This window comes from Anolis carolinensis, chromosome 5 (genome assembly GCF_035594765.1).
Source record: "Anolis carolinensis isolate JA03-04 chromosome 5, rAnoCar3.1.pri, whole genome shotgun sequence".
Classification (NCBI taxonomy): Eukaryota; Metazoa; Chordata; class Lepidosauria; order Squamata; family Dactyloidae; genus Anolis; species Anolis carolinensis.
This window is the reverse complement of record NC_085845.1, coordinates 74,798,438-74,822,840: the sequence shown is the minus strand read 5'-3', so window position 1 is coordinate 74,822,840 and position 24,403 is coordinate 74,798,438. Positions and strand designations below refer to the sequence as shown.

The 24,403-nt window shown below is 37.6% G+C and overlaps 1 protein-coding gene across 1 annotated transcript in view; it reads left to right on the top strand.

Moving 5' to 3' along the window:
• The window catches only part of kit (KIT proto-oncogene, receptor tyrosine kinase), a 93,974-nt gene extending 71,300 nt beyond the window's left edge, over nucleotides 1-22,674 (top strand). Inside the window, exons 11-21 of the mRNA XM_062981546.1 lie at nucleotides 87-213; nucleotides 2,156-2,260; nucleotides 3,344-3,454; nucleotides 6,390-6,531; nucleotides 8,483-8,571; nucleotides 9,167-9,294; nucleotides 10,660-10,782; nucleotides 15,760-15,871; nucleotides 15,995-16,094; nucleotides 18,277-18,382; nucleotides 19,118-22,674. Coding sequence (XP_062837616.1) covers nucleotides 87-213; nucleotides 2,156-2,260; nucleotides 3,344-3,454; nucleotides 6,390-6,531; nucleotides 8,483-8,571; nucleotides 9,167-9,294; nucleotides 10,660-10,782; nucleotides 15,760-15,871; nucleotides 15,995-16,094; nucleotides 18,277-18,382; nucleotides 19,118-19,243 — 1,269 coding nt within the window. The 3' untranslated portion in view covers nucleotides 19,244-22,674. The remainder of the gene's footprint in view (nucleotides 1-86; nucleotides 214-2,155; nucleotides 2,261-3,343; nucleotides 3,455-6,389; nucleotides 6,532-8,482; nucleotides 8,572-9,166; nucleotides 9,295-10,659; nucleotides 10,783-15,759; nucleotides 15,872-15,994; nucleotides 16,095-18,276; nucleotides 18,383-19,117) is intronic.
• Nucleotides 22,675-24,403: the final 1,729 nt, after the last annotated feature.

Below are 24,403 nucleotides of genomic sequence, written 5' to 3'. Positions count from 1 at the left end.
AATACTGATGTAGTAAGCATCCTTTAACTGATTTCTGACCTCACATTGGGAGTTTGGTCACTTAAAAGATTGTTTCTGTCTTCCAGAAACCCAAGTATGAGATTCAGTGGAAAGTGGTTGATGAAATAAATGGAAACAACTATGTTTACATAGACCCAACACAGCTTCCATATGATGACAAATGGGAGTTTCCAAGAAACCGGCTAATTTTTGGTTGGTTTGTACACATTTGATTTTGATGGTGGATTAAAAGTTGTCAGCAAAAATTTATTGTACTGGGGGGGGGGGTGGACAATAATTTTAACATTTTTGCAGGTCATTTGAGGAAATAGTTTTACTTTTAGGGGTGGCCAAAGCCCATCACATATTTAAAGCAACCTGCAAACACCATGCCCTGGACACCATGGTACCCACAACAGCTCTTCTACCTAGTTTGCATCTTCCTTGGTTATTGACTACAATTTCTTGGTGCTGGTTTGGAGGAAATGGATAGGAAAAATCCTGGAGATATTCTGCAGATAATACATAAATATACCATGTTTCTAAAGTACAGTATGACCCTCTTATCCATGGACTTAATATCCAGTTTCCAAAATAATATTACTCCATGCTCCAGGAAGTGTTTGTGGGTTTCCTAGATCCTCCAGTGCTATTCTATGGAATGCTACTGGCTCAAGTGTAGTCAAAATATAGGTTTTGCTATTACCTATGACTTCAAGTTACTAGGAATATATTCATACCTGTTAGGATTATGATACCAATATGATTAGATATTGGTGCAGAGTACACAAATACAGAAGTCTAGGAGTTTATGTGAGCAGAGGTGAGAAAAAACAAAATAGCCAGCCTCCCTTTTCCTTTAAAGAGTCATGTGCATAAAATAAGCATCAGAGACATCAAAAGTAAAATAGTAAAAATATGTTTACTCACTTGTATGATGATGGTCATACAGGTAAAAAAAAAATCTTAGTTCCAAAAGAATACAGTTCAGGATACTACATATCTCTTAACAAGAAGTAACATCAGGAAGAGCCAAAAAAAGGAAGAGGTAAAGAGGCAGGAAGAGCTTGAAGAGCAAAATAAAGTCTCTTCTTTTATGCCCCAAATTCTAAAGGCATATGTAACTTCCTGTATGTCTCCAGGAAGTATATTCCCATTTCCCACATCATCCCTAAAATGGTGCCATCAACTCTGGAATGCAGCTTTGGCTTCAGGTTACTAAGCAACAAACAAAACTAACTACATAAACCATCCCACATTGAAAATACATACATGATTGCTAGATAACCCAACACAAGTATCTACATGGGAAGCTTGGAACATATCACCACAAATACAGGAGTCATACTGTAATTTTTGTACCCTAGCTTTGGTATAATAGGGTCCTCAGCCGAACACAATATATATCACTGACCATATTTAACACCAGAGCTCCTATTCATGCTTGGAATGTATTGTGTTCATTATATTTCACATGTCAAAAATTTAAAAAATGGGGAGAAGAGAGGACTGACAAAGATTAAGACTGAGTGAAAAGAAAGAATAAAATAAAGAACTCTGTTATCTGATCGTTATGCTGGATATTGTGCTTGTTGCAAATAGTAACATTTACCTCACAACCTCTGAGGATGCCTGCCATAGATGTGGGCGAAACATCAGGAGAGAATACTTCTGGAACATGACCATACAGCCCAGAAAACATACAACAACCCAGTAACAGCTTTTCATGCCCCCTCCTTTTGTTGCATCAAATGATTTTTTTAAAAATCCATGGATGCAGGGAGAGACAGCATAATGTAATGGTTTGAATACTGGACTATTTCTCTGGAGACCAGGGTTCAAATCTGCACTCAGTCATGGAACCCCACTGGGTGACCTTAGGCAAGTCACACTCTCAGCCTCAAGAGACCCCCCTCCCAAACAAATCTTGCCAAGAAAACTCCAGGATAGGTTTGTCTTAGAGTTGTCATGTGTCTGTTGAAGGCACACAACAACAACAGCATGGGTGCAAGGAATCTTTTCTTTGGATTTGTTTGTTTAATCGAAATGGTCAAAACTGATTAGCTTATTTTGTATATTACAGTATATGGTTAATTTTCATGGCTAACCTGTTTTCTTAAATCTGCACTTTTTATGATCTCTGGAAATCCTATAGGCAAGACTCTAGGAGCTGGAGCTTTTGGGAAAGTTGTTGAAGCAACTGCCTATGGTCTGTTCAAACCTGATGGAGGATTGAGAGTAGCTGTAAAAATGCTCAAGCGTAAGTTCTGAGGCTTCCATTCATTTTGTTTCAGTTATTGTCTCTTGTTTTGGCACTCAGTAGGGCCCCAAACCAGCACAAAGACCAAAATGTGAAATCATACAGTAAACCAGAGAGCTGCTATAATGCACTACCTTGAGTTCTGAACTATTACTCCCAAGAGACCAAGGATCAAATTCCTGCTCGACCATGGAAGCCTAGTGGGCAGGGCTGTAGCTAAAGTGGGGGGGGGGGCAGGTGAGGGGTCCCCCCCTCCCCCCTGAAAATTTTCAGGTTTTAAAATAACCTGATTTACTAATGGATTTTAACTGATTAACCAAATCCCCATGAGTGCCCACTGAAGTTTTATCTGTCTTGAGTGTCCACTGAAGTTTATCGATGGAGCTTTTTGTGTTATGGAATTATTCTTCATGATTCGCTTTAAAAAAGTTTCAACCCCCCCCCCCATTTTTTTCTGGGTTTGGTGCCTGCTAGTGGGTGACCCTTGGGAAAAAATAAAACCCACAAATGTGGAATGTTCACCATCCTTTAGATAGTCATTGACATTCCTCTTATCTCTGCAAAGCCATGATCCTGTAGTTTAATTGAATGTTGCATTTTGCTGTAGAAGTGAAACTTTCCAAATGAATTCCATAAGTAAGGAAATGTTCCATAACAGAAAAGGCAGAAGGTTTGTGTGAACCTCCTTAAACATATTAAAACAGTGGTTCTCAACCTGTGAGTCCCAAGGTGTCTTGGCCTACAACTCCCAGAAATCCCAGCCAGTTTACCAGCTGTTAGGATTTCTGGGAGTTGAAGGCCAAAATATCTGGGGACCCACAGGTTGAGAACCACTGTATTAAAGGGTACAGTGGAACCTTGGCTTAAGAGCATCTCAATTTAAGAACATTAAATAGAGGTTTACTTTAAGATAAGAGCATTTTGAGTTAAGAGCTCAGCCATGGAATGAATTGAACTCTTAAGTCAAGGTATCATTGTTTGTATGTATGTATGTATGTATGTGAGAAAGCAGCCAGATTTATATGCCAACATGTGACTATCTTCTGCTCCTTTACTTGCTGAGCCCCATTTTTCTCTCTCTAGCCAGTGCCCATTTCACTGAAAAGGAAGCCTTGATGTCAGAACTGAAAGTGTTGAGTTACCTTGGCAACCATATTAACATTGTGAATTTACTAGGAGCCTGCACAATTGGAGGTATGGTTTTTGACAATTTCTCCATATAAAAAACTACAGTGCTTCTAGGGCAGTTTCTCATCAGAAAGACACATCCATGAGTGGTTTCAAGGTTTGCATGGAAAATACAGCTTCAGTTTCCTGTGGGGTATCCAGCTTAGAAAACTGGAAGGGTCTGTGAGCCCTAGAGCAAATGAAAATCAACTAGTAAAGCACTAGTAATGACTTACAGTCACCCCTCCACATTCATGGTGGTTAAGTGCACAGGAACACAGTGAGAGTGAAAAACTCCAAATAAAGAAATTGCATTTTTTAAAATATGAGAGAACACTTTTTTTAGGAATCTCTGGGTCTTCCAGCAGGACTGGAAGTCAACTTCAACTGGAAGCCAGCCACAGGATTGTATTGGAGGGCCTACAGCTTCCTAGAGAGAGGTTCTAGATCCTCCTACAGATCATCCTACAGGAGGAATTTGACCATAAAGTCACATTGAAGGACTTTAAAATTCCTAGAGATTTTAAATCAAGTCTGAATAATCAAAACCATAAATGAGGGATAAATGTAATCACCTGAATCTGAGTCATTACAGAAATAGAACAATGCAATCCCTGCTCAAGAGACAGAGATTTATCATCAGAATGCTTAGGAAAATCCCAAGCTTTACAAAAGTATTTGCAAAAACTACAAGGGCAAAGAAACTTAAGGAAGGAATGAGCCAGGACAACTTAGGGAAGACGAACATGCCCGGTGGACCCAGGAGTGACTGGCCTAAACCAGTGTGCAAATACAAGCCATGATTTGTTATTCAGGTTTCTGCTACTGCTCCTCCTATTCACCTCTGTTGGAAACTACAACTTTTGTCTGAAGGTTTTTGCCACATCTGAATGAAATTGGAGCTTCAAGACAGGATTAACTCTCCCAAATTGCAGCTAGGTTGCTTAATGTTAGGCAACTTTAAAGAACTATTTTAAAATTCTACTTCTCTATGAACAAATATGTGTAGGGTCTGTTCCTATGTGTTGTGTATGCTCTGCTTTAAGAAGCAGGCAATCCTGTGTATCTCTCTCTGTCTGATTGATACATTAATCTATAACTACAAAGTTAACATTAGCTCCAAATTTCTGAATATACAAAGCAAAAATAGCCAGAAGGCAATAGCATAGTAAAAGTAGAGGTTCCTGTCTAAGCTCAAAGCAAAAATGTAGTACATCAGAGGCAGCGCAAGTTGAACAAAATCTCTTTTGAAAATCTTATTGAACACTTTTTTCCCTTCAGGCCTTAAATGTTTGTTACTCTTAGTCAAGATTTGTACCTATTTGATTTCACCAAAAATGGGAAATTATATTTTGAACTGCCATGTATGTCACACTGTGTGTCTTTGTGTATTTTAATAAAATTAGATCTAAAAAAAAAAAGAAGTGAAACTTTAAAGACATAAACATAGAATCACATAATGGTTCAGTTAAAGTAAGCCTTAGAAAAATAGGGAAAATCCTAGAAATTCACATACATGCCCAAGAAACTCCAGAGGACACTATATTTTCTTTAAAGCCTCACACTTTTGACAACAAACAAATAATGCATAAGGAGGAATTGGGCGATCTGACAGTAGTCTCATCAAATTGATCTCTCAGTCCCTCTCTGCCTAGCTAAAGGATGAGGAAAGGAGAAAACAAGATAATGTGTGACATTAGACAAAAGTGTTCTGTGAAGACACTGCAAGTGGAAGTATCAGGAAGTACTAATGAAACTTGCCTTGAATTGGAGGCTGGCCTAGAATCCCATCCCCACTTATGTCTCTCCCTATAATACAGCACTATAGACTATTCCTCATATGCTGACCCCACTACCTCTGATGTTCTTGTTAATCCAGAGAGACCCAGAATGTAGTGGAGGTCTTTGAGTTCATATAAGCCAGTCACTAACCCATCTGGCCAGAAACAATCTGGGTTAATTTTAGATTGGACTGAATCAGGCCAATTTTTCCTTTGAATTCAGTCTTCAGCTGAACCAAATAAAACCCTTTTAAAAATCCCAGGAAGAGAATGTGGGCTGTTCTGAAATAAGGAATAGATGGGTGGATTGCACCTGAACAAGAGCCTTCCAAACTGCCATATTTTGTTACAAATGCTATTTGTAACATGGATTGAGCAGTCCTGGCTTCCTTTACCCCTCGGTTTTTGACACAATATTTATTGCATACTCTGCCTATATAAACAAACAGGTGTATTTTTGCTATCGTATTGAGTAGTTATTAAAAAGTATTTCTGTATCTATATGTATTGGGGTGTATAGAAGAACTATCCAAGATCCTAACTTCAAAATCCCAGACAATGGTATTAGATATTCAAATGACTGATCAGGCATTGAGAAATCCCATTTTTATATAAAAACAATTGAGATTTTATTCCTTTTTCAGAATCTGAATAACAGTTTTGAAAGTCCGGAAGATCTCACTTTGTGTCTTAGTGAGCATATTCTAGCTGAATTGTTTTTTCCTGAATATAATATTTTATACCATTTCCAAAACATTACTGTAAGAGGGAGATGTCTTTCTATAAACAGAAATGAATCAAAGGATTAATGTGAGAAACTTACATTTGGAACAGATCACTTCCTTCAGGAAGGGCTCCAAAATGAAACAGATGTGTCTGGTTTGCACCATTATCACAAGACTTATTTAATTCGTGTATATGTGTGTGCTTTTAACACTGAAGTCCTATTGATGTGTGGAAATAATTAATTGGGAATGACATCTTCTTAATTAGAAATAGGGCCCAGGTCCTGAATAGAGATGCTGCTGATGTAATTTCACCCTGACTTTTCAAGCTGAAACGCAGCTCTGTAGTGCTGTTTGAAACAGGCTATTTTTTGCACGTGGCCTAATAATCTTTTATTATGTCTGAGCCAGGATGCAAAATACATTCACCACTTCTAACTTCCTCTGCATCTGCAGGTCCTACCCTGGTCATCACGGAATATTGCTGTTATGGCGACCTTTTGAATTTCCTGAGGAGAAAACGTGATTCTTTTATTTGCCCAAAGCATGAAGAAACAGCTGTTTACAAGAACCTCCTCCATCAAAAAGAACACATGTAGTAAGGATTTGGTGCCAATTCTTGTATCCATTCTGTGATAGGAGGAATTTTTGTTTATCGCATTTCCTTTTCACTCTTTCTTTTCAGGGGATGGCTACATAGAATTGTTCTATTTACCAGAGCTGGCTTGTTGTCTGAGCAGTGGGAGAAGCCTTACCCTGAAATTTATGTTTACAGCTTCCCTCTTGTGTTGTGTCCTCCATGCAGCCTGTCTTTCTTTTGCAGTAGACATCAAATGTTTGAATATAGGCTTTTTGTGTCTTTTAATCATTATGAACTGGGTCTTTCTAGACAGACAACACAGTAAGCTTAGCACCATAAGAAAATGTCTATATTACTTTCAAGCCACACTGTTTATCCTGAACAAAAATGAGAGCACAGACATGGTAGTTAGATTTTAATAAAAGCTGTAACTTCATTTAGAATTACACAGTCATTGAAGTTTTTATTGAGTTCAGATCTCTTTCCAGTTCACCACCTGTTCAGTTTTTGTGCTACTGAAATAGCTGGATTGTTGGGGCTAGTCTACTCTTTCATTGGCTTTCAGTGCCGAAGGCTCAGAGCATATGAGGACCCAATTCGTTTTGCAGCTAAGTTACAGATCTGCTCAATATCTGATCAGGTCTGTAGCCTAGCATCTTAGGTCTTCCCCTCTAGGTGAGAAGCTTAACTCTTTCCCTTCATGCAAGCAGTAAAAATGCTCTAAATCAAAAATGGTTTGAACCTTCCAAGTTTTTAATCATTGAAGAGTTCCAAGGGCTTGGGAAAGTCTGCATCTGACTTATATTAGTCTCCACATTTGTGGATTTGCATAATCACAGATTACTTATTTTCCACTGCTACCCTGTATGCAACCAAAAAGATATGTTCTCTAGACACTTCTAGGTCCTCCAGCATGATTCTGTGGTCAATATCTGGCAGGAGAGTCTAGAAATGACTAGAGAACTGTCTTTGAAGGCATTTGTGATTTGTAGTTTTTCAACTTTTACAGGGATCATGTGCCCCTAACTCCCACAAAGTTTTAAATTGCTGGTAGATGATGCAAAAATCTCTCCAAGCAAAGAAAGTTTAAGTTGGAACCTTCTCTGGGACATTCTGTTTTTTATGAATTTATCTTCGGTTTGAATGAGGTCAGCGCATCAGGGCTGTAACCATTAGACTGCAAGATGTGGCCTCACCAATGATTTAGTTACATGTTTTCTTTCATTTTCTTTAATCGTGGGAATTTTAAGCCCAGACTTTCAAAGCAGGTTCAAATGCTTGCTACAACCACTAGTGAGTGTTTAGGAACTCTCTGTTCTGTCTTTGATTCACATGTCTTTTTAACCAGAAAAATATTTAGTTTAATTTACATTTCATTCAAAACACCTCATCTTAAAACTATGGATTAGGAAATTGACTTTCCTCTATAAACTATAGTTAAAATTCGACTGTTTACAGTTGGAATGACTTGCTAAGTTGTGGCCAGTTTAGTATAGATATCCTCATTGAACCATGTTGGAAGAGGAGTAGAAACAAATGAGTTCAAGGGAAAGGAACAGGGAAGAGTGTTGGCTTGTGTCTGCCGCAGGAAGCCATGATTTATTGTGAATTCAAACATCCATGAAAACAAGGCATAAGAGTAAAATAACTAATGAGCCTATAAGTATATCAGAAGATAGCTAGTTTTGGTGTGGCGAAGTTATTGTAACAAAAATGAACTTTTCTGAAATCCAAAGCATCAGCTTAGAAATCATTCTAGTTGATGGCATCCTAAAATCCCTTCATTTTAAATGCCAACAGTCAAACTAAGGAGCTTTTAGTCACAATCACTAGCTGTATATTCTCCCTTGCTTTATTTTTAATTAAATGTATTAACGTTCCGTGTAAATATTGTTTGCTTTCCAAGATATTTATTCTCCCCAATTGCTTTTTGTTTGAGTTGCAAAGTTGTCCTCTTTTCTCCATACAGTGATGCCACCAATGAATATATGGATATGAAACCTGGAGTTTCTAAGGTTGTCCATGCCAAAACTGCTAAAAGAAGTCCAGGAAGGACAGGTGAGTTGGCAGGAAGGAAAGTAGAAAATCTTCTTTTTTGGAATTGTCAATTTTTTAACTCGAATAATATATACTGAAGGTTTTTAAGCAGGGTAGCAGGCAGATTTCAATAAGATGTTCAGAATTGCTTTGTGTTTTCATAGCAGATACAGTAGAGTCTCACGTATCCAAGCTAAACGGGCCGGCAGAAGCTTGGATAAGCGAATATCTTGGATAATAAGGAGGGATTAAGGAGAAACCTATTAAACATCAAATTAGGTTATGATTTTACAAATTAAGCACCAAAACATCATGTTATACAACAAATTGGACAGAAAAAGCAGTTCAATACGCAGTAATGTTATGTTGTAATTAATGTATTTACGAATTTAGCACCAAAATATCACAATGTATTGAAAACATTGACTACAAAAATGCGTTGGATAATCCAGAGGCTTGGATAAGCGAGGCTTGGATAAGTGAGACTGTACTGTAATATGTTTGAGTAGCATTGCTGTGTTAATTTGGTATCATGCTCTGTTAATAGAAAGCCTTCTATCTTCCCAAACAGCCATAATTAATCCATTTGTGCCTTGTTCCCACATCTGTTGCTTAGGATCGTTTGTTAATCAGGATGTCACCATTGCCATCTTAGAAGATGATGAACTGGCTCTGGATATTGAAGACCTATTAAGTTTTTCTTACCAGGTGGCAAAGGGAATGAGCTTTCTGTCCTCGAAAAATGTAAGTCAGAAACATGGAAAATAATGATTTCTTTTCATACAGAGTGACTTTAAATGGTGCATATTTTCCTTGTTGGATAATCCTTTCTAAAAGGAGTCAACTTATATCTTGCCTGCCATTCTGATTCTTTAAAACATGCTTCCTTGGACCAAATTGTATGAGGCAGCAATTCCTCCCTGTCTCATGCACCACCACCCCAATCTCTGAAATTATGAAAGAAGAGAGTGCAGAACGTGTGCAGGGAATAAACAAAGCTCTTCAACTTGAAAATCCGCACTCTTTCCATTTAGGCTGCTCAGGGAAGAGATTGATATATCTGGAGTGGGGCAGTAATTGTCACATTGTGGAATCAGAGGGCTCATATGCATTTTGGTCTGACTTTGGGAGAAGCTTAGAAATCTAGCTGTTAAGGAACTTTTAAAAATTATGCCCTCATTTTTGGCTCATGAAGATTCTAATTTATGAAGTCAACCATTGGTTGGTTTCACCTACCGGTAACTTAATCTTCTTTATACAAAACATACAGAATGTTTGGACCCAGTTATGCAGCATCTTTGATACAAGAACCCCTAAAGCAAACAACAAATTCCATCCCAAAGGCATAACTTAGAAGCATATTCGTTTGATTTCCATGGAACTTCCTTCTAATTAACTATGCAGTGAGTCATGTTCTAAATTGGCAGTCTCAGAAGGATAAGGTACAATTTCTAGAGAGAAAGGTAAACAGATTAAATGAAATAAAATCATCATAGAAAGTGACACATGGCAACGTGGAGTAAACTAATTAAATATAGACTCTTCCCATAGTTACCTTGGAACAATCAATTCTCGAAGGAAACTGGTGTAGGTTCCTTGATAAATTATTTTACTCTGTCACTGGAACTTTGACAAGGATATTATGACAAAGTACCATTCCAGCCAGTCTTTTTAGGAAGACCAGCAGTCATTCTGTGGATTACAGATTTACATCGTCATTATAAGTCATCATTAGAAAAATCAAATAACCAAGAATAGCAGAATCCCCATAACAACTTAAAAAAAAACCTTATATTTCAAATTAGTTACAACATCTCTCTGTATTGTTTCACATCACAAAATACTTATTTTGAGGACCAAGAAGTTGATTCTTGGCCACTTCATTTTTTTCTTTTGCTTTTCAGTGGTCCGTCCCCCCCCCCCCCCCATAGTTCTCAGGACATAAAACTAGCCCCTGCTTTAAATGAGAAACGCCAAGATACATTTGATTTACATGTCACTTCCCCCCTCCAATCTAGACAGCCCTTCACACTAGAAGAGTTATAAACAGTTATTTTTGTTTTTTGATATTGTATGCATATCTTTTGTTGTTGTGTCTGTTCCATTCAGTGCATCCATAGAGACTTGGCAGCACGCAACATCCTGCTCACTCATGGACGGATCACAAAAATCTGTGACTTTGGTCTTGCAAGAGACATTAGGAATGACTCAAACTATGTTGTCAAAGGAAATGTAAGTATGCTTGGATATCACTTTTATCTGTATAAAGCATACTGTAAAACCTTCCTTGATTCTTAATGGCCTTTAAAAATTATATATACAAAAAATGCTCTGCCTAGAAAGCACAGAATGGGGATGGAGGTGGGCAGTGGAAGCAAAATGGCCTGGATGTTCTAACACAGTGGTTCCCAACCACTGGTGGGCTGTGAGACCTAAAATAAGGTCTGCGAGACATGTGCGGAAAATCAGCTCTAGATTATTAAATATGGTTTTCTGTGGGTGAGCAGATAACAACTACTGGATGGATGGCATATGTTTTGTATCATAAACTAGAGCTGATGTGGTCTATCCAATGCAATTTTCTGAATCAGCACCCCAAATAACCAAACTGAATCTAATGTTGACCAAAAACTGATTCGTAATCCTTTTGGTACTAATGTTGGAGAGTGGTCCCTGGTCAAAGTGGTCCCTGATCAAGTGGTTCCTGGTCAAAAAAAGGTTAGTTACTACTGTTCTAACAGAAGATATGAAGTAGGTTCCTTATGTTACCTGTTCATTACAAATGGCCTCCCCTCAAATAAACTTCCTCTCAGCTAAATCACTGTAATAAAGCTATAATCTCTTCCTGTGTACTGGAGGTGGGGACACCGTTGAAACCATCTCCAGAGATAATGAAGATCCGTCTCATCCAGGGCTCAAGCAAAGATGACTGCATGCCTTCCTTTTAGATCTGTTTTTGCTGCCACTACTTTTCTACTGCAGATTTCATTATGAGATGCAGGCAGTTAAGCAGAGATAAAGAATCTGACAAACAAAACTAGCAAATTTAGGAAGAAACCCCCTCAATAGCATATCCATGTGCTGAGAAACTGCATTGAGACACCAGCTTTAATTTCCAGCCTCAGTCTAATTAACTCCATCCTTGGGGCTTTTTTTTTCTTTAAGCGTAAGACAACAGCTTGCAGGTGGGCAGTAAGTAATTGCTCTCCATTTGTCTAAATTAAGGGGTTTTGGTGTCCTGAGTTGCCTGATGTTTTATGGCATGAAAGAGGGCTTAGCTGCAGCTGTTAACAACAAGGGGAAGAAGATGTCCTGTAATTGTGTCTGGCATAATCTCAGAGCAGATGCTAAGGAGCCCTCCCAATCACTCTGGAAAGTGACAGCAGGCAGTGTCTCCCTCGAAGTATGACAAGAACAGATTTGCTCCTCTTTGCGTGATCAAAGATATGGCTTGAAGCTCTAATTCAGAGATCCTACTTCATACAGTTAAATGAAGCAGTTAAGCAAATTGCTTTCTGCAACCAGCACAGCAAGTTCTTGTACTCCACAGTGGTAACTTTGGTGCTTATATCCACCACTGAAAACATCAAATGTGGAGTTTTCCAGTTGGGCAATCACACCAGTCCCACCAACTGTGAGGATTTCTCTCACACCATTCCACTACTTTGGCCAAATATAGGAGTCTTTACCATTAAGCCCACCAAATGTGAAGCCTTTTGCAATGTGGGAGCTTTCCCTGATCCCATATCTGCTATGCTTAAGGAATTCATCCTGGCTGCCTTCTGTGGGATCAATCTAAATGCCCTCAAAGTTTCTATGAGGATTTATATTGCTTTTATCCCACCTTCAACAGTTCCTCCACAGACACCTTGTCTGAAACCAGATTCTCAGAATGATAATTCCAGAAGCCAAAGTATGTAAAAACAAAATCTTTGTTACAGAATTTAAACATAAAAATACAGAGCATTATACATAACCTTTAAAATACCTTTTATTTCAAGCTAAATCAGACCCTCACCAATCAATCAACTTGAACTCATTTCTCTTACTCCAATTCTAGTCTAACTTAACTCCCTTTTCTTCTTGCAATTTTTTTTTCAAATCCTTGGCTACAACCAGTCCACCTCTCCATCTGAACTTACATTTGTCATTAATTAGATGTCAATTTCATGCAAATCTCCTCAAACATTCCACCAGTCAGCGTCCACCTCAACACTCCATACTCTTCCTTCCCAGCAGCTACTTATTGCATGGTCACCTAACAAAACAGGGTGGGAGAAAGAACTCTTGTCTGTTGGAGGCAAGTGTGAATGTTGTAATTAACCACCTCGATTAGCCTTTAATGGCCTTGCAGCTTCAAGATATAGCTGATCCCTGCCTGGGGGAATCCTTTGTTGGGAGGTGTTAGCTGCCCCCAATTGTTTCATGTCTGGAATTCCCCTGGTTTCAGAGTGTTCTTTATCTACTGTCCTGGCTTTAGAGTTTTTAAATACTGATAGTCAGATTTTTCCCACCCTGGAGCTTCCACAGATACAGTATATAAACCTCCCTTGCCTAGTTTCCAATATAACTCACAGCCTCTGAGGATGCCTGCCTTAGATGTGGGCAAATTTTCAGGAGAGAATGCTTTTGGAACATGGCCATACAGCCTGGAAAACTCACAGCAACCCAGTGATTCTGGCAATGAAAGCCTTCGACAACATCACAGTAACTTTGGTGAAATCACCCATGTGGCCCTTTGAAGTGTCATGGGTTTGATAACCCATGACACTTCAAGGCTGGAACCCAATTACAGGAGACCTTTTGATTCTGTAAGATTTACATAATGCTGACTTACCACTCAGCAGTTGATTCATTAGGTCTATCCCAGTCTTGCCATTAGATATCGGTTTTAAACTATAAAGGTTGCCATAAGGTTGCAGAAAATGAATTTGTAATAGCAATATGAAAAAGTAGATGAGGCATTTCTTGAATATCTTGACCGCAGTAGTATTAGTCTTTTTTTTTTTTTTAGAAAAGTACCAGAAGTGGTTCAAAGGAGTGGTAATTTAGTATAGCCCAAAGGAGGACACATTACAAGCTTAATTTTCATTTTCACATAACCTCTTACATAAACACATGCACTGTATCAAAAATTGTTACAGAAGGTCCCTTTAGTTTCAAAAATTATTTGTTGCGCGACATAAGGCACTGTTGTTTGAGATTATCTCATTCAAATAGAAAAACTATTAATTACCTAGTTATTTGTCCTAAGATCCTTTTGTCTGAACTAAATGTAGACCCATTAAAACAACAGCATCTTGTCAAGTCAGCACTTACATAAGCTTGATTATCTCAACGGGTCCCCTCTTTCAATGACTAACCATTGGATTTAGGCATTTAATTTTCAACTTTATAGTACAAAAACCCAAATATTTATGGAGATGTAAGTTACATTTTCTTTAATCAAATAAAACCTAAAAGTTGGAAGAAAGGATACAATAAAACAAGGCTGAATAAATAAGAGGACCGCAATCTTCATAATCTGTCTGATTATAGTATGATTACTTTTCTGTGGGTATTGCTAAAATGTTGTGGGTTGTCACACTTGTCAAACCTTTTAAGGGCCTTTAGATTACATGTACAGTAGAGTCTCACTTATCCAACATAAACGGGCCGGCAGAATGTTGGATAAGTGAATATGTTGGATAATAAGGAGGCATTAAGGAAAAGCCTATTAAACATCAAATTAGGTTATGATTTTACAAATGAAGACCAAAACATCATGTTAGACAACAAATTTGTCAGAAAAAGTAGTTCAATATGCAGTAATGCTATGTAGTAATTACTGTATTTACGAATTTAGCACCAAAATATCACCATATATTGAAAATATTGACTACAAAAATGTGTTGGATAATCCAGAACGTTGGATAAGCGAGTGTTGGATAAGTGAGACTCTACTGTAGTTGAATTGAAAATATGCCGTCTTCATAATTTGAGTAGTTTATGAGACATAAGACAAATAATTCTTCATTGAAGCAGGCCAAAAATAAATGTCTTCCATGATATCAAATTGGATCTTAAGAGACAATAATGTAAGGTCACAACAATACATCCAAAGGAATTTTATTCTGTGTGTGTGTGTTGCCTTGGTAGTATCATCTGGGTTGTTACGATAAGGAATCTTTGTAGCTCCTTGTACTCTAATAGTGATCACTTTCTCAGTGGGCTGTACAATAATTGGAGCTGTAAACTGTAATTGATTTAATTGGTAGACTCATCAACAAAGGCTGCAGTGATAAATCAGTGAGAACCAATTTTAACTGTCAGGGCTTCCAGTTAAGAACACTTAGGAAGTATTTACATAGGAGGCTTATATGTTGCCTTTTTATTGAATGATCTTCAAGGCAGCTTAAAGCAAATTTTCACAATGAAAACAAACCCTATTACTAAGCCCACCTCATCCAGTGAGCTTAGTCTCTTGACCAGTGAGTGGAGTGAGACTGTGCTGTAATTTCCTTCTATTCTACAGTCACAGTATTGTAAGATTGTTCTTTCAGACAGGGAGGATGAACCACAGCTTCCAGCTCTTTCTGTGGCCCCTTTGAAGGAGAGAGGAAGGTTGATCTTCCTTTCCTTAAGGCTTTTCCTCAAAGGCAAAGGATACATCATTCCAACAGTCCTTGGTTCCTTGGCTGATTTGTGTGGCCAAGGTCTGATCCATTCCTGTTAAGAGAAATAAAAGCTGAATGAAGAATAATTAATTACAGTTATTACATCTAAAATGAGAGGTGTTTTTGTTCAATGAAAAATAAAACTGTTAGACAACTTTCTCCATTTCGGTAATGTACACACAACAGGTTCTCATCATCTACTGGGGATGGTTCTAGTACCCCCGAGGGATACTAAAATCTGTGGTTCCTCAAATCTTATTATATACAGTAGTGTAGAAAAATAGTGTCCCTTATATAAAATGGCAAAATCAAATGTTTACTTTTTGTACATTTTTAAAAGAATCTTAAGATGTAGATGGTTGAATCTGTGAATCCAGAATCCTTGAGTACAATGAGAAATCTATATGTTCAAATACCATTAATCACTGATTAATCTATTCAAAGGCAGATGGATCATTGGCTAAAAATCTTTAGCTTGTGACAATCTTACTGTCATAAAATAGTATGGGATAATTCTTAATCTTCCCATCCATTGTCTTTCTTTCTTTCACAGGCACGACTTCCTGTCAAGTGGATGGCACCTGAAAGCATTTTTGAGTGTGTATACACATTTGAGAGTGATGTCTGGTCTTATGGAATTTTGCTTTGGGAACTCTTCTCTCTAGGTAAAACACACTCGGCTTTTGGGTTTCTGCTTCATGCAACTCAACAAGATTACTGCTTGGATGTTTTATTTCTCTAAATTTTTTAAACACGCTATGATATATTGACATCTTCTGTGTTGACAGGAGGCAGCCCCTATCCTGGAATGCCTGTGGATTCCAAGTTCTATAAAAGGATTAAGGAAGGATACAGGATGTTTAGCCCAGAATTTGCACCTGCTGAAATGTGAGAGACCAGACTTCTTACAATTCCGAAATGAAAAATGACAAGCGTCCAGCTTTTGATTTCAATAACTGTCTTTGTTTTCTGTCTTTGAGAAGTTGCAGTAGTGAAGAAAAATCTTAATTATATTCTGAATATTCATAAGATTCCCTATCACAGACTTACAGCTGTTCCTAAATTGTTTTCTTGGAAGTAAGCCCCTGTGAAATCAATGAGATTGATGTCCCAAGTATATCTGCATGAGATTGGGATATTAGTTTACTGAATCATTTGTACTCAAGAGTTGAGTGCTTTCTGTGTAATATAAACATAAAACTGAATAAAAAATCAAAACACTCAGGTGAATTAAACCTTCCACCAGGAAAATCTGTAAGCAGCAACATGAGCAAATGACCTCAATTAGGTACAATACTTATAAACACTGGTCTATTTTGATTGACCCCAGCAGCTTTGCAGGGATATAGATTAATGTTCTGTTTTCTTTCTGAGATCTTGGATATTTTGGTTGCAGAAGCCACGTTGTACAACTGAGATATGCTTCCTTTTCATATTTGCATCTGTTTGCTTATTTTTGCACAATTCCGTTTTAGCTGATATTGGAGATGTGGAATAACATGGGCTTGACACTTAAACCACGCTTTCGCTCCAGTGGCTAAAATTCCTTCTCCAGCAGGGCCACAGCTATCTTTAGAAGTCTTTTATTCAGCATTGATGATGTTTATATATGTACTAAATTTTAATCCAGTAATTAATTCAGTGGACCAACAGTTGAATTTAATCCTATAGATTGTAGTCTACAACAGCCTTTTTCAAACTTTAGTTCTCTAGGTGCTTTTTTACTTTTGCTTCCAGAATTGCTTACCCTTAGTACTTCTGTGAGTTAAGGTCTAAAGCATATGCAGGATCAATGCTTGAGAAGCGTTCTCTGCCCGTATTTCAGTCAGTAGGACATAGCTATCAATTGGTCTTGGATTCACTCTAGGGCAGGGGTCCTCAAACTTTTAAAGCCAAGGGCCGGTTTATGATCCCTCAGACCGTGGGGGGGGGGGGGACTACAATTTGGAAAAAACATGTACAAATTCCTACATAAATAAATAAATAAATAAATAAATATAATAACCCTAGAGCAGGAGTCTCCAAACTAAGGCCCGTGGGCCAAATGTGGCCCTCCAATGTCCTTTACTTGGCCCCTGCCATAAATTTTAAACTTAGGGTCACCCTAAGTGTGAAATGACTTGAAGGCGCACAACAACAACAATCCTAATTAACTGAACTATCATATCAGCTAAAAGCAGGCTCACACTTCCACTTGGAATTCTGGTAAGTTTATGTTGATTAAAATTTTTCTTCATTTTAAATATTGTATTGTTCTTTCATATTTTTTTGAATTACAAACTAGATATGTGCAGTGTGCATCTTTCTTCCTTGACCAAGACCCAAAGCAGCTCACAACATTAAAAACAGTGCAATTTAAAACCTACAGCATATAAATATTAAAATAGAGTTAAACCCATAATAATTAAAACAAGCCAGGTAAAATTACTTAAAACAGTAATGACCTGTTACAGTAATTAAAACACTATACAGCTCCCCTGGCTCAATCTTAGAAAATGTTCTTTAAAAGAGTTGGCTAACAAAATGCATTCAAAACCAAACCAGTTGTAGCACTTTGATATATCATTGAGGACTTTCACTAAAGTACATTTGTAAAGCAGTGAAGATGGAAATAAGGCTGGGACCTGCACTTAAGATAAAAAAAAATTCAGTAGAATCCAACAGTCGATTTTTGGAAGGAATTTTTGAAGAAATCCTGACAAGAACACCTGTGATTAATTCACCTTAGGCTCACCACAAGTCAGAAAAGGGTTGGTGAACAATAAGGTTTACCACTACCTTTTCTCTGAGACTGTTAGAATGTGACGTGCCCTGTGTCATTCAGACTGAGAAGTAATAACTGGATGGGGGCTTAAACTCTGGTTTCCTAGAATCATAGTCTGATACTCAAGAATATTACAGCACACTGGTTGTCTGAATATGTATTCATTCTATATTCTGATTTTTTCCCTTTGGTTGACCTGTAGACTTAATAGGTTGTTTTGAAAACAAACAGACTTTTCTAATGTTTGTAGTCAATGGTTTATCTGCTGCTAAAATCTGAGTTGATGCATTCTTTCCATGACTGTAGGTATGAGATAATGAAGAGTTGTTGGGATGTTGATCCTGTAAAGAGACCAACCTTTAAGCAAGTTGTACAACTGATTGAACAACAGATTTCAGATACTACAAACCATGTAAGTGTTGAGTAGTCTAGGCTGAATTGCAAAAAGTTTTATTTGACACAGTGTTTGGAAATGATACCAACATCCTGCGTTCAATTTTAAATGATTCCATTTGACAAAGTTGTAGAGCCTTGGATAGTTATTAATAATTTCTGAGAAAGTATTGCATGTAGCTATTGTTAAACTCATTGTAGAGAAGTATTTGTCCTACCAAGTAACAGATAGCTTCCTCATCAGTGGAGAATTTCCTGCAGGCTTTAGTAATTTAAGGGAAGTTTCAAAGCCCTAAGGTTAATTTATAAGGTTTTTACTACAAAAAGAAATAATAGTTAAAAAAACGTATTGTGGAACATTAAAAGATAATGAATTGATTATGACATGGCTTTTAGTAGCCTGGGATTCATTTCATCATATGCATCATGAAATGTTGTACTGAACCACAGCTATAAACTGTGGTTCAGTATGTTTGATGGGGTGGGAATATAAAGATCAAAGTCAGAGAGAAATAAAAGACAGAGTTGACCTCAGAAATGTATTGGGAAGACATTGGGTCCTCAAGAACACTGCCCAAATGACATTTTCCTTCCCAAATAATTCACTTTGACATGAGATTTTGTAACCAAGGCTGTACTTCAGGAAATGACTGATCAAGTGTGTTAACTTGGCTCAAATACATGCAAAAATGTTGATAGGTACTTTGGTGTTGTATCACCATTGAGTATTGATTCCGGTTTGCATCTCTTCCAGATTTACTCAAATGTTACAAGCGGCATTTGCAGTCAAGGAAATGGTACAGATCATTCTGCAAGAATCAACTCAGTGGGCAGCAGTGCTTCGTTTACTCAGCCTCTCCTCACACATGAAGATGTTTGAAAACAAATTCAGCCAGCCATGATTGAGATTCTGCAGTTTTTAAACCAATGGCTATGAGTTGTTCTCGTTTTATTCACCGCTACACTGAGAGTAGTAGGGATACTACAGTAATTTTCTTTTTTATTGCAGTAGAGTCTCACTTATCCAACATAAACGGGCTGGCAGAACATTGGATAAGCGAAAATGTTGGATAATAATGAGGGATTAAGGAAAAGCGTATTAAACATCAAATTATGTTATGATTTTACAAATTAAGCACCAAAACATCATGCTTTACAACAAATGGATAGAAAAAGCAGTTCAGTACATGATAACGTTATGTAATAATTGCTGTATTTATGAATTTAGCACCAAAATTTTGCAATTTATTGAAAAATTGACTACAGAAACATTGACTATTAAAAGGCAAACTGCATTGGATAATACAGAACCTTGGATAAGCGAGACTCTACTGTACATGCTGTTAAAAACAAAGTAGATTGCCCATCACATTTACAGCATTGTTGCACTGTTTGCTAGAGGCTGTGTCTAGTCGCTGTGTTATTTGCATTTGTAGTGTAGAAGTGGAAAGTAAACATTAAAATTTGGGAGTGGGGAAGAATGTCTAAAAATGGGATATGAACTTCTTTGAAAGCAACATGTTTAAAATGGAGATCTCAAGAGCTCTAACTCTAGAAAGTTGGTGGTCGTGTTTGAAAATTTGGAAAGGAAATTTCCATTACTTCTAAAGCTTTGAATCTTAGAAATGTAAGCAAACTTTAACATTCTGGGCCAAATCCAAATGTGAAGCTGGTGGTAGCATTGAGATTTTCATTTTTTCCTCTTGTGACTATGGAGTTGTCAAGAAATCAGTTCCAAAAGGTTTTGCAGCCATGTCAAACAGTTTCTTGCAGATACTCCAAGGACTACAGTGAGGAAAAGCTTTTTGTAGTCCTCCTAGTTATACTATATTCTGTTTCTGCAAGAGAAGAAATCCAGGATTGGATTAACCTCCCCCCCCCCCCCAATCCAAGACTCTACACACCTGATTAGAAAGAAACAAAGGCATTGAGCTAGCTTCAGATGTTTTATTTCATCTCACATAAGATATAGACAGCCTTACTGGTGTTCAGGAATTATGAGAATTGTAGTCAGGACAACATCCAGAAGGATACAGGTTCCGCAGCTCTGTAACACAGTGGTTCTGAACTTGGGATCCCCAGATGTTTTTTACTTTCAGCTTCCAAAAATCCTAACAGTTGGTATACTGACTGGGATTTCTTGGAGTTGTAGCCCAAAAACATCTGGGGACACCAGGTTGAGAACCACTGCTATAACAGGTAATAACCATCTTGTTTGCATTTTCCAGTTGAGGCAGAAGATATATAAGAAGGGAACAAGATAATTTCCAAGCTTTTGTTTTGTATGCTTATGTTCCCATTTGTATACACACACACTCCAATATTTTGTGATGTTGCAGAAGGGCCCCAGTATATTTCTTTTATCCCAATTATACACACTGGAAGGTCAATCAGTGTACCTATTTCTAACGACATATATTGAGAAATAAAGATAAACTGTTGCATGGCTAATTTCAAGTGGACAAATATGTACCATCATAAACTGATGGAGAACATCCTAGTAGTTCCCAGGTCTGGTGAAGATACGGCTGCTTGTATCACAACAGGAACTATGATATGTACCTTACGTAGCTCTAATTGTCTGATTAGGAGAGCTGTGAGCTATGTATTTCCAAAAAAGTCCATATTTTATTATTTTGTGTGTGTATATATATATAAATGTAGAACAGTCAAATAATTTTCTTACTGTACTCAAAGCATATCTTGGGTACATGTAACTGTAAGCTTAATAGAACAAAATCTCACATGGCCGCATTTTGGGAAGGGCATGTTTTCCTGTAGTACTGACTGCTGTATGGATAGAAACATAGATAAAGAAGTAAATTTTGAAGTTACTGGATTTTCAGGTTAGCACAAAATGCAGGCTAATGGCTTTAGGAGTTACGTGTCTATATTGCCATATTGTCTGAATACTCTTTGGTTTTCTATAAGGACCTATCAATCAATAAACAAAAATCTCACAGATCATCTTTTGAGTAATAGACTTGCGCTAAAATATCTGTATATTTTCAGTGTAGCTTCCCTTTAGGACTCCTGTGATTTACATTTCAAATGTAACAACTTCTCTTGTTGGCTTTACATTGTTAGATGTAACTGTGTCCAAATACAACTTTATTGAGCAACTGTAGACCCAAATGAAAGTTCATCTTAAACATGCACTGCCAGAAGCTTCAAATTATGTCCAACATCACCAACTTTTGCTGACCGAGAGTGATGTATTTTACCAGATTATTTGGGGTTAAGGTTCCAAAAATATGCCCCCCCCCCTTTCTTAAATGTAGGCACTTACACTGGATTCATTTACACCATTGCACTTTTCAAAAGTTCGCTGAAATTTGTGGGGCATTGCTTGACCCAAGCTCCATGTAAGCAGGGGCTTTCCATTCTCCCCCCTATAAAAAGAAATATTCCCTTTGCCTGTCACGTTTCTCATTGCACATGCAGATTCTCCTCCTTTTCTGACAATGGGGAAGACTGTGTTTTCCAAGCTCCGTGTGTATTATCAGAACTGTGCACTGGATTAGAGTCATTCTGTACCTGTTTTCACTTGCAACCCATTAGTGTATGCATGCAAGAAACACAGCAAGGAGGAGGGTTGTAACAGCTGACAGTGCCCTGACTATTATCTGAATCAACTCTATAGGGTTCTTCATATCTATGCTTCACATGTGCGGGTAGGAGCATTACACAGTTAAAGTTCACAGTTGTGTAGAAGAGATTTTGTGTGACTAACTGTACACCTCCTGGGCCACTTTACACCTTCTGGATAGGTATAGGTGACAGGACCCAAAGGTATGCATCAGTCCGTCTTCCATCCACATATTCAGTATATGTATATATTAAAGGTGAAAATATGACTAGTATGCTTTCTTCCCCCAACCCTCCTTGAAGGTTATGATAACCACCATCTTAAATAAATGCAAAACCTTTTGGCCTTTGCGGCTATAAGAGAAAAACTTGTAATAATTGTTGACATCATGGTACTTCTTTGGCACTTGAGTAGACAATGTTTTTCCTATAATCTGAAAAGTTATATTTTTATAATTCTGTTTTTGTTGACTACTTGGTTACAGAGCGGCTTAATAGTTTCAGATTTGTTTTATTGCTCCGATTGTTTTATGTAAATGCTGAAATGTAGCAATAATGTTTTCTCAGCTCCTTTAGGCTTTTGAGTCTTAAAAAATATTTTTCTATAAATATATAAATAAACATATATATATATATGCACAATGAAAGTATGTATAAATATGTGGAAGTCTGAAAGATGTATTGTTGAAGAGTTTAAATAAAAGTGTAAATAGTATACATGAATTTGCAGCTGTTGGCATGGCATATTTTACCAATTTGCACACTTGATAGAACCAAAATCCTAATCAAGATGTTATTCCAGACCATATTCAGTTGATGTGGTGAAAGAAATTGGAAACACTGACATTTGATCTGATTGAGTTTTATATGATTGAGTGGGACATACTGTTGTGCCTTATGTATTTGTCTTATGGACAATTACTAATAACAGTTTTATAATCCCTCGATGGATTGTCACCTTGTCGTGGTGAGGGGGCTTTCATGTTCCAATGAACCTGTGGGCACAACCACCGGAGTCACACACTCCCAGGAGTGGCCACAGGGGAGGATCCAGACCAAGAACAATCCGAAGACCCAAAGACCTCAACGGCGGAGCAGGCGGAGGATAACATGGTACATGTTACAACGGCTGTGAAGGCGGAAGAAGGCTACAACAGACTGAGAAGCCACTCTCGTGTAATCACACCACTGCTGGGACCTCACTCTGTGAAGACTGTGTTGACCGGCCGTGCACCGACCTCCACACACTAAAAAAAATCACGCACAGGCGTCCTCCAAGAAAAATTACTGGAAGACCATCATCCTCGAACTACGAGGAATCTCCTAAGAAGAAGATTTGTCTTATGGACAATTACTAATAACAGTTTTATAATCTATGTGTTATCTTACTAGTAAATGTCCTTAGAAGGATGCCTGTCCTGAAAGGCAGCATCTAAATACTTGCATTTAAATCTATTTGAATTAAATCTATTAATATAGCTTGCATCCTATTGATTAAATACAATGGTGTGGTCAGATTTATACTATCTCAACCTCACCTAATAATAATAACAACAACAACAACAACAACTACTACTACTTTATTTTTGTATCCCGTCCCCATCTCCCCGAAGGGACTCGGGACGGTTCACATGGGCATGAGCCCAATATCAACATAAGTTAAAACAATCCATGAAATTAAAAAAAATATATAACAATATAGTATAAAACAGCATAAAACAACATGAAAATGTATCAGTTACTTAAAAACCTGGGCATAAATACAATACCTTTTTGGTTGTTGGACAGGTTGTAAATCTTTACTGACCATTAAATACCTCAGATCCCCCCAATGCAGTCATTTTCTTGTGACTGCATACAGAGCAATAGCAGCATCTTCAAGGACACCAACTCTAGAATTATAGAGTTGGAGGAGATCACAAAGGTAATCAAATTCAACCTTCTGCCAAGCAGAAAAATACAATCAAAGCACCCCCCAACAGATGGCCACCCAACCTCTGTTTCAAAACCTCCAGAGAATGAGACACAACCACACACCCCAGGCATCCTACTCCACTGTTGAGCAGCTGTCAGGACATTCATTCTTATGTTTACATAAAATCTTTTTTCCTGCAACTTTAGCCCATTGCTCCCTGTCCTCACTTCTAAAGCAGCAGAAAATAAGCTTGCCCCCTACTCAATAAGTCATGCTTTCAAATATTTATAAACATGGCTATCATATACCCTCTCAACCATAATTAACTTAAAATATAGAGATTCAAGCACCTTCTCCCCACACATAGAATGAATAATGTCAGAAAACACATAAATATCAGTTTAGATAAAGTGAATTGCCTATTCTATAGCATACAGACAAGAGGGACAAAACAAAATATTTAAAATGATGTATTTATTATGTTCAATGTATATCTGGTATCTGATACAATAGTAAAAACCATTAGGTTTTGCTAAT